The sequence below is a fragment of the Pseudorca crassidens genome, chromosome 3 (genome assembly GCF_039906515.1).
Source record: "Pseudorca crassidens isolate mPseCra1 chromosome 3, mPseCra1.hap1, whole genome shotgun sequence".
NCBI lineage: Eukaryota > Metazoa > Chordata > Mammalia > Artiodactyla > Delphinidae > Pseudorca > Pseudorca crassidens.
Window position 1 is genome coordinate 110,139,249 of NC_090298.1, and position 14,556 is coordinate 110,153,804.

The 14,556-nt window shown below is 35.8% G+C and overlaps 1 protein-coding gene across 4 annotated transcripts in view; it reads right to left on the reverse strand.

Annotated features, from left to right (window-relative positions):
• Positions 1-4,918: 4,918 nt before the first annotated feature.
• KIF3A (kinesin family member 3A) overlaps positions 4,919-14,556 on the reverse strand; it is an 89,354-nt gene continuing 79,716 nt past the window's right edge. For 3 of the 4 annotated variants that reach the window (XM_067731715.1, XM_067731713.1, XM_067731712.1), the window contains 4 exons: positions 11,146-11,199; positions 10,715-10,783; positions 9,998-10,122; positions 4,919-8,025 (listed from right to left, as the gene is read on the reverse strand). In XM_067731715.1, the coding sequence (XP_067587816.1) occupies positions 7,977-8,025; positions 9,998-10,122; positions 10,715-10,783; positions 11,146-11,199 (297 nt within the window). In that variant the 3' untranslated portion in view covers positions 4,919-7,976. The remainder of the gene's footprint in view (positions 8,026-9,997; positions 10,123-10,714; positions 10,784-11,145; positions 11,200-14,556) is intronic. The other variant, XM_067731714.1, reaches the window with a different exon arrangement.

The window sequence follows — 14,556 nt, forward strand, 5'->3', positions numbered from 1 at the left end:
TAAAAATATTTATATATTTATAACTCATCATAAAATAAAGTATACGCAGAATCTGACAGCATGATGTCATTTTAATGGCATAGACTATATTTACTTGCCAACTTTTGGGGAAACCAATTTAATTTACTGAGAGACTAAAATTGGTGTGGGAATTAAAAAGGAAAGACCACTTCCCTCTCAAGGAGTTCCCTCTCTCATTGGGGACATAATGCATGAAATGATTAAAGAATACAAGGCCACACAAGATGTAAATGATAATTAAAAGAGCTTGCAGAGTGGGTCCATAAGTCCCACTGACTATCAAGTAATTCTGAATTTAAAAAGTGTCAACTGGATGCTTAGAACATTCTTTTCCCATTGGCACAAGGGTTGCTATATTGAGTCCACGGTGGGGAAATAATTCTAGCACACTACCTGGCACTGCAGTGAACAATATTTAATGTCCTAATAATGTAAATTCTTTTGATTCTCAAGCTTCGAACCAACCAATAGACAAAGCATGGAAGACTTAATTATGGTTACAGAACAGACTAAATGCTATCAAACTGACAACAGAAAAGGAATAGCTCAAAATGATTGAGAGGTAAAAGCAAAAGGAAAGATTGAGAGGTGGGGCACCAACACTGTCTAAGGTTGATGGAACAAGAGACTTAAGTATTTATTCAAACTTGGAAACGTAACAGAAGATCTAAAAATAACTTACTATAAAAAATTTGGAAGGGGCAGTATAAATAAGGTAAACTCTCACTTTTCAATGGGGAAATCAATACAAAATATCTAAAGTTGATTAAAAAAATAGTTGGCAAGGTGGTCATGAATTGATGAATGTTGTAGTTGGGGATGGGTACATGACGGTTGATTACACTACTCTGCTTTTACACGTGTTTGAAAGTTTTTATAATAAAAAGTGAAAAAAACAATAAAGTAAAACCAATAGTAAGTAAATCAAGAAATCTTTGGAATTATAATGGTAACCACCAGAGAAACTAAAAACAAAAAAGGGAGGGTGGACTGTTGGGAATGGGACTTGGAATAAGAAACAGTGAAAGCAGGGCAGGAGATTTTTGGCTTTCTATTTAAAGTCTGTGAGTGTGACCATGTGCATAAGTGATAAAAAGTTTTTAAAAGTTAAAGTACTAAAATTAAAAAGACAGACAATAACAAACGGTGGTGAAGATGTGGAAAAACTAGAACTGTCATACATTGCTGGTATGATTGGAAAATGGTAGCCATTTTGGAAAACAGTGGGGTAGTTCCTCAAAAGATTAAACATAGTTACTATATGATCCAGTAATTCTAATCCTAGGTATCTACACCAAGAGAACTGAAAACATATGTCCACACAAAAACCTCTACACAAATGTTCATAGCAGCATTATTCATTTATAGCAAAAAAGTAGAGACAACCCAGATGTCAATCAACTGATGAATGGATAAACAAAACGTGCTATAGCCATACAATGAAATATTATTTGGCAATAATAAGAAAAGTACTGACACATGCTACAGTATGGATGAACCTTGGGAACACTATGCTAAATCAAGGAAGCCAGACACGAAGGTCACATACGGTATGACTCTATTTATATGAAATGCCCAGAAGAGGCAAATCCATAGAGGCAAAACGTAGAATATTGGTTGCTAGGGGCTGCGGGGATGAAGGAAGAGGGAGTGACTGCTAATAGACATAGGGTTTCTTTTGGGAGCAAGGAAAATGTTTTGATATGACATAGTCAATAATGGTTGTACAACTCTGTGAAAATACTAAAATCCACTGAACTATATACTTAAAAGGATGAATTTTATAGTATGGACATATCTCAGTAAAGCTGTTATTTTAAAAAATTAAAGGAGAAAAACAAGTGTCAAGTCATTGAAATTTGCCTTTTAAAGACATGTTCTCTGCAAGAATATGGATCTAGTAACAGTGAATGAGCATTCTCTTTTCATTCTTGCTCACACACATGACAAAAATTAATACTAGTACTAAAATTATACCAAAACATGCAACATCTTTTTAACCCTTTCAAAATAAGGCAACAAATCAAAAGCTTAAAGTCTCACCCTGACCACAGCCAGTTTCACCCTGCCCACATAAAATACCAGTATGCCAAGGGCAACAAGTAACTAAGAGAGTCATGGAGCCTTCTAAGGCCACAATGAAAATTTTAATTTCCTTTCTTCTTTGATTGAGACTCATTTGCATTCAATGGCTAATGTGAGCTGTAGTCTGCCACAGGATATGACTTGTGGGTTATAGTTTGTGTATGAGGCCAGAATGGTAAAAGGAAAGGCAATCGGAAGAAAGATTTAGAACAGGCCACAGAAGGGACATATGCAGGCTCCAGGCAGGTCTGCCACGGACGGAAATACCCAACAGTAAGCCCTGGAGTTTACCAAGGGAGTGAGAGAGCATGAATCAAGGAGGACATACATAAGAAGAATGAGCGAAGAAACTTCAGGATTAAGTGAAAGTTGAGATGCTTGTCGCTTAGGCACATTCACTTAGGAAACTTAGTTACAGCCCATACCTACTTCATAGGACGTGACTTTTATCTGTGCATGGAATGTGTGACACTGAGAGCAAAGGCTGATCCCCTCCCTCCCTGCTATCAGCTACTTCCACCTTTTACCTATGAATATATTCTATCTCTAACTGGTATTTGTAGGTAATAAATACTTATTGAATAAACAAGTGAAAGAAAAAAACATTTTGCTCAAATCTATGGCTGAATGTCTTTCATTGAAACATTCTTGGGCAAGTTAGAAATGCCGGTCTCTGATAAAAATGCCCCAGGGGCTCTCTTGTTGCTATTAGCCAGTGCCCTGTCCAGGTTTCCCACCCTCCTCTGCATGTCATCTTGATCGGCTTCTCCCAAATCATCTGAGAACGGGGAATTTCAGGGCAGAGTGCAAGGTACAGCTTTCTCATGGGCTGGCCTCCCAGCATACAAGGTGAGCCTCGCAGTTCCTACCACTTTCCAATGAGGGCAAGGCAAGCACTTTCTCTAGTCTCGGAGCCGATTTCCTGTTTCAAGTCATCAGTTCAACTGGAGCTCCATTCCCAGGTGGAGTACTAAAACCTCCTAGTTAGCTGTCTTTGCCCCGAGCACTCAGACGTTCTCTCCTCAGCTCTCTAGTGTTTCTCTTCTAATCCATCCTTCGTGTCAACTTCTTCCTAGTTCAACGTTCGGTCTCTAACACTGTGTCAGCTGCTAGGGAGGAATGCTGTGCCTGGTAGCTCACCATGCACTCTCCTTCACTACAGCCCTCAACATGCTGCACTGTCGTTCTCCACTTACATGGTCATGAGCTTTGCAAGGACCTTCTACTCAGCACAGCATGGGTCCACAGTAAATACAGAAGACACCTGGTGACTGAGTGGCATAACTCATGATGGAGTAGAAATCAAGGCAAACATAATATTTCTGTAATGACTCTGGTAGGTTGGGTTAGGCAATATCCTCTTGTGAAGATTGGTATCAACTCTGAGAAATATTTTATTCAGTTGTAAAGTCCCAGTTAAATTCCTTTGTAAAACTGGAGAAATAAAGTCTTTGATTAAAAACTAAAATTTCCCCAGTCCTCTCAAAAGGGGTAGGGGAGGGGAGCAGGTGTAGAAGAATGTCTGATCTGTCATATTCTTTAGTCAGAGCCATAAACGTGTTTGGGTAAGACAAAGTGATGTTCTGATAACGTTGATAAAAGTAACTTGAAGACTGGGTCACAGGAAGCCCAAGATAAATGCTGAGAGGAAACAGGTTCTTTTTGAAGTAGCCTCTTCATAATCATTTTCCCACACATTTGTTCAACTTCCGAAGGAGGACTGAATACTTGATTTGCTTTGCAAATGAAAAAGCTTAAGAATGAGACATTCAGATAATGTTATAACATGTGCTTAGAAGGCTCCTCCAAGCTTGCTTTAAGTTTAGGGTGCAGCTTCAGAATCATGTGAACAGTTCCTGCAGTCACATACTAACTGTGTTACCTTAGGCTGGTACTTGGGGTTTTTGTGTTTTTCTGTACTTGGTTTTAAAAAGAGATTCTTGAGGGTCTTCATAAGAAGGTGGGATGGACAACGACCTCAGCAGCATCCTGACAACACAGGCAGTAATAGGTTCCCTGAGGGTGCACCTTAGTGGTGTCGCTTGGTGATAGTATCACAGCTCCAGAACTCAACTGGGGAGGAGGGGCCGCGGGTGGGAAGGTGCACTATTGCTTATCTTGCTTACACTATGGCAGGCCTCTAATTTTATTTCCATATTCTACAAACATGTGTAGAAGTTTTACACTAGCTAGCACTTGGGAAGAGGAAGAGAGCAAGACCTGAAATGGCCAGAGGAGTCTCCTCTCTACACAAAAAGCACACTGAAATCCTTTGAAACTTGCTAACAAATCAAAACTTCTCAATGTCCTCTGTGAACTTCTTGAGGCTGCCTAGCACAGTGCCTGGTAATCAATAAATGTTTGTCCAAAGAACACACGATTAACAATAATCCAAGCAATGTTATTGTTTTGGAGATATTTTAAGCTCCTTAAAAGTTTTTGAAAGATATCATGATATCATTACCAATAAGAAACGTCTCCTTTTACCTTTATTTTCCATACAGACTTCTTTAAGTTTCTGTTCTCAAACACCTAATGACAAGGATAACAAAACTTGGATTAAAATATTTTTGGTGAAAATAAATTTTATCAATGAGAAGGGGCATTTTAAAAAACATCTCTCCCAGGTTTCTGTATCATGATGATTTCTGTTTAAAGACCCACAACATTAAGAGTTTCTGGTGTGAAATTACACAGGTCTCTCTTAACCTCATGAAACTGAGAGCCAAGCACAAAGAACCTGCCTATTAAGATCAGGATGGACATAAACACAAAAATAGCTCAGTAAAGAAGCAGACCACTATTACAGGCATTAGGTAAAGGTTTTTATTTCTTATTTAACCATGCTGTATGTATACATACAATATCAATATATACAACTTGAACAAATACAATATATACATAAAATACAATGAAAGTTGGCTTTTGAAATTAATACGACAAACTTATCATACGATTTGTAATTCTGGCCAGTATACAGTATTGTAGTAATGCTATTTAAGTTATTAATGATTTAAATTAGACTACAGTATAAGTTCAAAGGCACTAGGAAGATCTATGTTTTCTTCTACCATTTTAGATCAAAGAATAACTAAAAAGGAAAACAAATGCATACATTAAGAAACTGGGCAGACACTGGCATACTTAAATGTAAACTCTACCCGTTCTTTAATTCACAGCCCTGTAGGAAAGGGAGGGACTTTCCTTAAGATAAGAGTTAAGGGAAAAAATATTTTTAAAAGACTAGAAACAAAACAACCGAAACCTATAATCATAATTTTAAAAACATGTTACAGTTGAAGTAGCACCACCCTCTCCCCCAAAGTAACCTTAAATTTCTTGCAGCAAAAAAAAGTCCCCTTTTCCCAGAAAGTAGATGCCACAGCATGTCAAATGGATTCTACTTGTGGGACGAACACATAGATGTAGACCCGCCACCTTGATTACTCTTATACTTCACAAGAATCTAGACAAAAATGGGGAATACTATTATATTTTAATATCCTTATTACTACATGTAATTGCAAGGTTTACTAAAGAACATACCACAAACAACATTCTACCAAGGCTCCTTTTAATAAATATTACTTTTTTAAATTAAAGAGAAAAATAGCCATTCAATAACCTACTTATATGTGACACTCATTTTAAATCTGCTTCCTATATCAAATAATGAGCAAGTTTGTTCATCTATAGCCTTTCATGAAATTAACACCAAAGTTGCAAAATATTTCATTTATGGACAATGACACAAAGTAACTGTGAAGAAACCATAGAACTACTATGATTAGAGCTAAGTGAAGAGCTCTAAAGTCAGGTTCCCATGTTTTCACATGGATACTCAGGCCTGGCTCCAATATCTAATCTTGGTATTATATAAGATGACTATTTAATGCCCATCTGGTATAATCAGTTCTAATATAAATGCTTTAAAAAAAAAACTGCTAAAGTAGCCTGTTTTTAAAATTTCTCAACGTTTTGAGTTTTTATAGATTTCGTTTTGTTACTGCTATGGCGTGGAAAAGAAAAAAAAACCTAACATACTGGCTTAAATTTTCTATAATGTTTTAAAGCTTAATTCTAAAGTTATTCCTTTTCTATTAACTGGATGGTTAAAGGGTAGACACGTGCATTCTTTAAAAAGAAGAAGTAGTCATATTTTTTTCCTACTGGTAAAATTAAGATTTCTCTAGAGTTATTATTAACAGAGTTAAATATGCATCTACAATTGCCAAGATATTCTGCTTACACAAAGCTTTTACAAGACATAAATTCACCTCAAGTCTTCACGGTACCTAAACAATGCCCCACAAAGTTATAAATGTCTAACTATCTTACACGTTACAAAGAAAATGCTGCCAGTTAACTGCAATTCTTATTACCTAGAAAATATTCACCATACACAGGATATTTAGTACATCACCTTTGGAATGTACTTTAAATTTATGGACACATTTTTACCACCACCTCACAAATAACGCTACATTCGCTCACCCGCATTCTATATACATCTTTGTAATTATAAACCAATATTTAACCAAACTTACTAAAATAATGTTAACTTAATAAATACTCATTTATGAAGTCTTAAAACTTGTAGCCAATGCGTTTCAGGGCTGATTACATAATTTTAAAACTCATAAAAGATATATATATATATATATATACATATATATATATAGTGGTTTTGGAGTAGCATAACTTTAAAAAAATAAAAATTTTGTAAGCAGTCAACAAAAGAACAAACAATTCTATGACTTTTTTTTTTTTTTTACTATAAAATAAAAATAATTTTTATTTTAGAGGTATGGTCTAACTGGATTTGTCAATGGAAGAAATTCAGGGAAGAATATTTTCTTTATAAAATAAGAAGAAAGACAAAACAAAGTGTTTTAAAGGCAAAGAATTAAAAGATATTTTTCTTGCTTTGTCTGTATTTTCTAGAAAACGGAGATCTTTCTCAGTTGGGAGAAACAGAGCAATTTTCATCAAAATTTAGAACTCAGACACAGGAAAGCATCAGTTAATCATGTTTCAAAGTGAATTTAAAAAAATAATAGCCATAGAGGCAAATGTTAGTGATCAGTATTTAGCTTCTTAATTTTCTGCAGCTGTGACTCCTTTGTATTCAGGTACAGATTCAATGTTTCAAGAAACATGAAACCAAAACAAACAAACAAAAAATTTGACTTGAAGTCAAAGTGGCAAAAAGAAATCATGAGAGGTCCAGATGAAACATATCTTCAACTTTTGTTTTTTAAACATGTATACTTCTAAAGATTGACTATAGAATTATAAAATTTTCTATAGATCAATAAGATCACCCATCTCATATTTTAAATGCAATGAATGTTAGTATAAAAATTAGAACATATTATAAAAGGCCAGGTGGGTGTTAGGATAGAATCATTTCTTAGATTTGCAGCCCATACATTCATATATAACAGGAAAACATAGGACAATTAGACCTGCAACTTTCTATGTGCAAAACAGGACTTATATTTTTTTTTCTATTTTGAATATCCGGTTATCTAAATATACAGTAGTTGAGTAAATCACTAGCAGATTTATGTATACATTTAAACTGCAACTCTCTATAGTATAAGCTGCTCTCTCAACTTCCCTGCACAGTATAAGTTGAAAACTAATATGACAATTTGAACAATTACCAATTGTACAATTTTAATGTTATATTAACTTAATATATATAGACTAAAAGTTATTAGGCAAATTATTAGTTCCAGTCTTACTGCATGATCTACAGCTTCCATTATTTGAAATAACACAAAAGTCTTCAGTGTTTTAATTAAAGGTTTTGTCCAGGCATGAGGATATCACTAATTTTTATTCTGACTTTAAGTCTGTAACATTTACTGAAGTAAAGAGTCAATTACAGTTTCAGGCTTTGCAGAACGCTTTCTGTTTGGAGAAGAGAAAAAGAAAACATGAATGCTTTCCTAAAAGATTGAAATGCAAACACTTTACATAATTGTAAATTGTATGTAAATTGTAGTAGATAATACCAGGCAGCCATAGACTCTAGAAACAGGCCAAGGTTTGACATGCTTGACCATGAGATCAATTAATGTCTGCCTTTTCAGGCTAGGGAAAGGTCACCTAGAGTGAGCACAATAGCAAGGCCCTCCACTCCACCACCCACAGTGATGAAGGAGTGAGTGAACAATAAACTGGACTAGACAATGTGGACAGGCCAAGCGGTCTGCATGCTTGCCAGATTTGAACCCCCTTATTATCTCTTCTGGGGTATGCTAAAGATGCCAGCTTATTCAGTGAAAATCAGAGTCACAAATCATCTGAAGCAACAACTCACAAATGACTGTGTAGGAAATGATGGAAATGTTCCATTAATCTATCATGTTTATTGCAGTTTTGCTTATTAGCACACTGAAACATGTGCTTCTAATGAGGAATATCACATTGAACATTGTCAAGCAATGTAATGTAGTATCAATAAACCACTTATCATGTATATTTGTCTATAATTATGGCCATTTACTGTTTTCATAATACAGCAGGCTAATTCTGGCACACAGAGATGCTGGATTTGGCTCGGCGAATGTTAGCTCACATTTGTTTGGTTTTTTTTTAGATTAAACTGAAAAAGTATATATTTTAAAATAAGCATTCTGAAAACTGTATCCAAATATCTTATGAAATTATTTGCTTGTTTGTTTTAGGTCCACATAGCTTTTAAAAAGTGACTAAAGACGGAGATCTCACGTAAATAATCCTGATTTCTGGCTTCTCTTTTGAAACAAGAAGATCCAGAAACCATGGGCCCTCTTTCCCCAAACTAACTAGAAGCAGGGTAACAGGCCACTCACTCCAGACAGAACACGCTCCGTTTTGCCCCAGCCCACACCACTGCCTATTTTTCTCCCACACTGAGGGCAACTGTCTTACCATTTATCATCATACTTGAACTGTCACTTTTCTTACTAACTGCAGAGTTAAGAGGAAAATACCTCCATTAAAAGTGGAAAAGTCAAAGACATAGAGGAATTGGTGTTTCTTTGAATTGATTTGCTTCATTCATTAATATTACATGCATGGCTTCTGTTCGCATATGAAATGCTTTTAATGTCTGACATCTAAATGTTGAAGAATATAAAAATTTGTACACTTTTAATATGCTACTGATTCCTCCTCCCCAAATTTATAAAACTTAGGTTATGTCTATGAGATTACGTTGCACAAAAATATTAAAACTTAGACTTCACCCTACACGTAACTCAAAAGTCTAGGTACTCAAAGTAGGGAAAAATATAAGCTTATTATTTCCTGTCATTTCAGGAGCCCCAAAGTCTGTTAGTCAGTTTAAATAAGCTGAACAGTACTTAATGTAGGGAAGGGAGAGAAGAAATAAGCTCCAGCCCAGGGCTTTCACATTCTCATTTCTCTGGGCTATGTTACAATACATATAAACTACTCAATAGTCAAAGGACAGGGAAAGACAGAGAAGTTTTATTTAACTGGTGACTGAGGAAATCAAGGTTCTTGGGGCAGTATTCATGACAGAAAAATGAATCAGCTGAATACAATACCTTGGGAGTCTAACGAGGCAAATTAATTAGCATCTCACTAGAATAATTAGTTTAAGGATTAAGGAATTAAAATAGTAATGACTTATTATACATTTGGAAAGAACAAAGTAAATTAACAATAAATTCTACTACTCAGGAGGGCTAAAGAAGTTGGAAGACCTTAATTCTTTAGCCAGATTTTATTTACTCAAATTGTAACTACATAGGATTTCAATATTTAAATATATCAGACAAAATACTTATCATGTTAACTAAATTTCCTTTAAATGTACTTAATTTGAAAATCTCACTGCCTTTGGCTCATGGGACTCAAAGACAGTTCTTACCTTCTCCCTGTTTTTGGCCTGGCTTTCCCCTTTGAAGTCCGTGGCCTCTCTAATTTCATCAAGGACTGCCGTAGGCTCTCCTCAGTATAGGCAAGATACACATGGGAAAGGTCCACCTCAAAGGGCTATATGTAAAGGAAATAAACACAAGACATTCTTACAGAAGAATTTAAACCAGATTTGGGGGAAGATTTAAAATACTAAATAAACTCTTAGGAAGAAAGGCCAAAGACAAAACCAAATAAATATCTAAAGATATCTTTTTCTAATGCCATTTATCTCAAATGCATTCACTAAGTGTTGGTGAAGAAGCCCTGACACACTATAAATTCCTTAGTAGTAAAGAAAAACTGCTGCTGTTTTCCCTAAAGCTGCTACTTCCTCTTGTTGACCTAAGACTAGGATCAGCTTTGAAAAGGACAGACTTATTCTAGTCTCTAACCAAATCCCCAAGGCCCAGAGAGATGGTGAAAAGAGTCTCCAAAGAGAACTACATGCCACTCTTGTCACAGAAATGCCTGCCATCACGACTGAAGGTGAACAGAACTGTCCTAATAATCACCCCATCCTAGAGCCTCTATTCTCAAAATAGTAGCCTATTTTTCAGCTGAGCTGATTAATAGATATCATGATGATAACACAATTTAGTGACCCATATTCCTACAAAGAACCAACTGTAGTTTTTTTTGTTTTGTTTTTTTAAAAAAGCACTCTTACGTCTTTCTCCTTTTTATCAGGAACTGGAGTCTGCTTTCTCATGTTATTTCCTGTGTAGGCAACACATTTCTCAAAAAAGGAAAAAAGAAGGGGAGGAGAATTATCTTAATTAGCAATTAATACTATGAATGAGGCAAATTACTATGAGATATACTGATGGCACACTCATAAAACATGATTTGAATGCTGGAATAGAAAGGGACCCCAGAGGTCATTCAGTCCTATACACCAACCTACACCATCTCTACTATGTATAACACACAGAATATTCTGTGTGTTATAATATAATTATTAAAACATCTTATCCACTTCAGTGGCTTCTCACTTGATTCATCCTCTGGACCACCTTTCTCCGCATTGTAGCCAGTACAACTCCAGTCTACAGGAAGTATTCCATAGTATTTCATGAAAGGATGAAGGTTAATACTCACTAGTTGCCATTCCCCTATGTCTTCATTCCAATGGACATAGTTTTCAATCATTTCCTTTTAAAAGAGTCAGAGATGATCTACTTTTAATATTTAATAACATTTAAAATACTGAAAAATATTCATGGAACTAAAATCTTAATATAGTAAGTGAAAAAAGTTAAGTCTCAAAACATTATATACTGCATGATGCCCCTTTTATATATTTTAAAATATATACTTTCAAGGAATATATGTAGATTCAATTAAACTGTATAAAAATAAAAAGCAAGGAAATAAAGAACATGGCATTCAGGATGGTGGTTACCTTGAGCTTGAAGAGGTAAAGGGATAGAAGAGGCAAGAGGGAAACCACTTGGTTAGAAACAGGTCACTACCATGGTCCTAGCTTTTGTTTTGGGTGACAAGTTCACTACAAAATAACTAACTAAACAAAAGTAGGCCATCCAAGGACCATCAAGGACAGTATATTGTGAGCCAAATAGTAATTCTGTGCAGCTGAGGTCCAAAGGAAAAAAAATACTAAGGCTTATATTCAGACAAATTTCTTAAAGCTGTATATAGATTCAAAATAAATTTTTAAAAATCAATGTTAGAAATTAAAGATGATACAAATAGATGGAGAGATATACCATGTTCTCGCACTGGAAGAATCAACATTGGGAAAATGACTATACTACCCAAAGCAATCTACAGATTCAATGCAATCCCTATCAAACTACCACTGGCATTTTTCACAGAACTAGAACAAAAAATTTCACAATTTGTGTGGAAACACAAAAGACCCCGAATAGACAAAGCAATCTTGAGAAAGAAAAATGGAGCTGGAGGAATCAGGCTCCCTGACTTCAGACTATACTACAAAGCTACAGTAATCAAGACAGTATGCTACTGGCACAAAAACAGAAATATAGATCAATGGAACAGGATAGAAAGCCCAGAGAGAAACCCACGCACATATGGTCACCTTATCTTTGATAAAGGAGGCAAGAATAAACAGTGGAAAAAAGACAGCCTCTTCAATAAGTGGTGCTGGGAAAACTGGACAGCTACATGTAAAAGAATGAAATTAGAACACTCCCTAACACTGTACACACAAAAAAAACTCAAAATGGATTAAAGATCTAAATGTAAGGCCAGACACCATCAAACTCTTAGAGGAAAACATAGGCAGAACACTCTATGACATAAATCACAGCAAGATCCTTTTTGTGACCCACCTCCTAGAGAAATGGAAATAAAAACAAAAATAAACAAACAGGACCTAATGAAACTTAGAAGCTTTTGCACAGCAAAGGAAACCATAAACAAGACGACAAGACAACCCTCAGAATGGGGGAAAATATTTGTAAATGAAGCAACTGACAAAGGATTAATCTCCAAAATTTACAAGCAGCTCTTGCAGCTCAATATCAAAAAAACAAACAACCCAATCCAAAAATGGTCAGAAGACCTAAATAGACATTTCTCCAAAGAAGATATACAGATTGCCAACAAACACATGAAAGGATGCTCAATATCATTAATCATTAGAGAAATGCAAATCAAAACTACAATGAAATAGCATCTCACACTGGTCAGAATGCCCATCATCAAAAAATCTACAAACAATAAATGCTGGAGAGGGTGTGGAGAAAAGGGAAACCTCTTGCACTGTTGGTGGGAATGTAAATTGATACAGCCACTATGGAGAACAGTATGGAGGTTCCTTAAAAAACTAAAAATGGAACTACCATACGACCCAGCAATCCCACTACTGGGCATATACCCTGAGAAAACCATAATTCAAAAAGAGTCATGTAACAAAATGTTCACTGCAGCTCTATTTACAATAGCCAGGACATGGAAGCAACCTAAGTGTCCATCAACAGATGAATAAAGAAGATGTGGCACATATATACAATGGAATATTACTCAGCCATAAAAAGGAACAAAACTGAGTTATGTGTAGTGAGGTGGATAGACCTAGAGACTGTCATACAGAGTGAAGTAAGTCAGAAAGAGAAAAACAAATACCATATACTAACACATATATATGGAATCTAAAAAAAAAAAAAAAAAAAAAAAGGCCAGAAAAACCTAGGGGCAAGATGGGAATACAGATGCAGACCTACTACAGAATAGACTTGAGGATATGGGAAGGGGGAAGGGTAAGCTGTGACAAAGTGAGAGAGTGGCATGGACATATATACACTACCAAACATAAAATAGATAGCTAGTGGGAAGCAGCCACGTAGCAGTGGAAGATCAGCTTGGTGCTTTGTGACCACCTAGAGGGGTGGGATAGGGAGGGTGGGAGGGAGGAGATGCAAGAGGGAAGAAATATGGGGACATATGTATATGTATAACTGATTCACTTTGTTATAAAGCAGAAACTAACACACCATGGTAAAGCAATTATACTCTAATAAAGATGTTAAAAAAATCAATGTTAAAGTTCACTAAAATATACTGGAAAGACAGAAATGTGGGGAAAAGAATAATAGAGGCTAAGATTTTTAAATTATACTAGTATTTAGAGTTAGCATACATCTAGAGATGGATGGTAGTGATCACTGCACAACACTGTGAATGTACTTAATGTCAATGAACTGTACTCTTAAAAATAGTTCACTGCAGCACTATTTACAATAGCCAGGACATGGAAGCAACCTAAATGTCCATCAAGAGATGAATGGTTAAAGAAGATGTGGCACATATATACAGTGGAATATTACTCAGCCATAAAAAGGAACGAAATTGAGTTATTTGTAGTGAGGTCGATGGACCTAGACTCTGTCATACAGAGTGAAGTAAGTCAGAAAGAGAAAAACAAATACCATATGCTAACACACATACATGGAATCTAAAAACACGGTACTGATGAACCTAGAGGCAGGGCAGGAATAAAGATGCAGACGTAAAGAACGGACTTGAGGATACAGTGGGGGAAGGGGAAGCTGGGAAGAAGTAAGAGAGTGGCATGGACATATATACACTACCAAATGTAAAATAGATAGCTAGTGGGAAGCTGCTGCGTAGCACAGGGAGATCAGCTCAATACTCTGTGACCACCTAGAGGGATGGGATAGGGAGGGTAGGAGGGAGATGCAAGAGGGAGGTGATACGGGGATATATGTGTACTTATAGCTGATTCACTTTGTTGTACAGCAGAAACTAACACACCATTGAAAAGCAATTATACTCCAGTAAAGATGTAAAAAAAAAAATAGTTAAAATGGTAAATTTTATGTATGTTTTACCATTCCCCTGCCCACACACACACACACACAGAATTAGCATCCATAAACAAGGAGAAAAGGTTCGCACAGGAGTTTTGTTTATTCTAATTATAGGATAAAGAATGTTGAAAGAATAAACAGGACCTATGTCTTTACATGAATTACATGAATTTGGCCTTCCTCCCAGGACTAA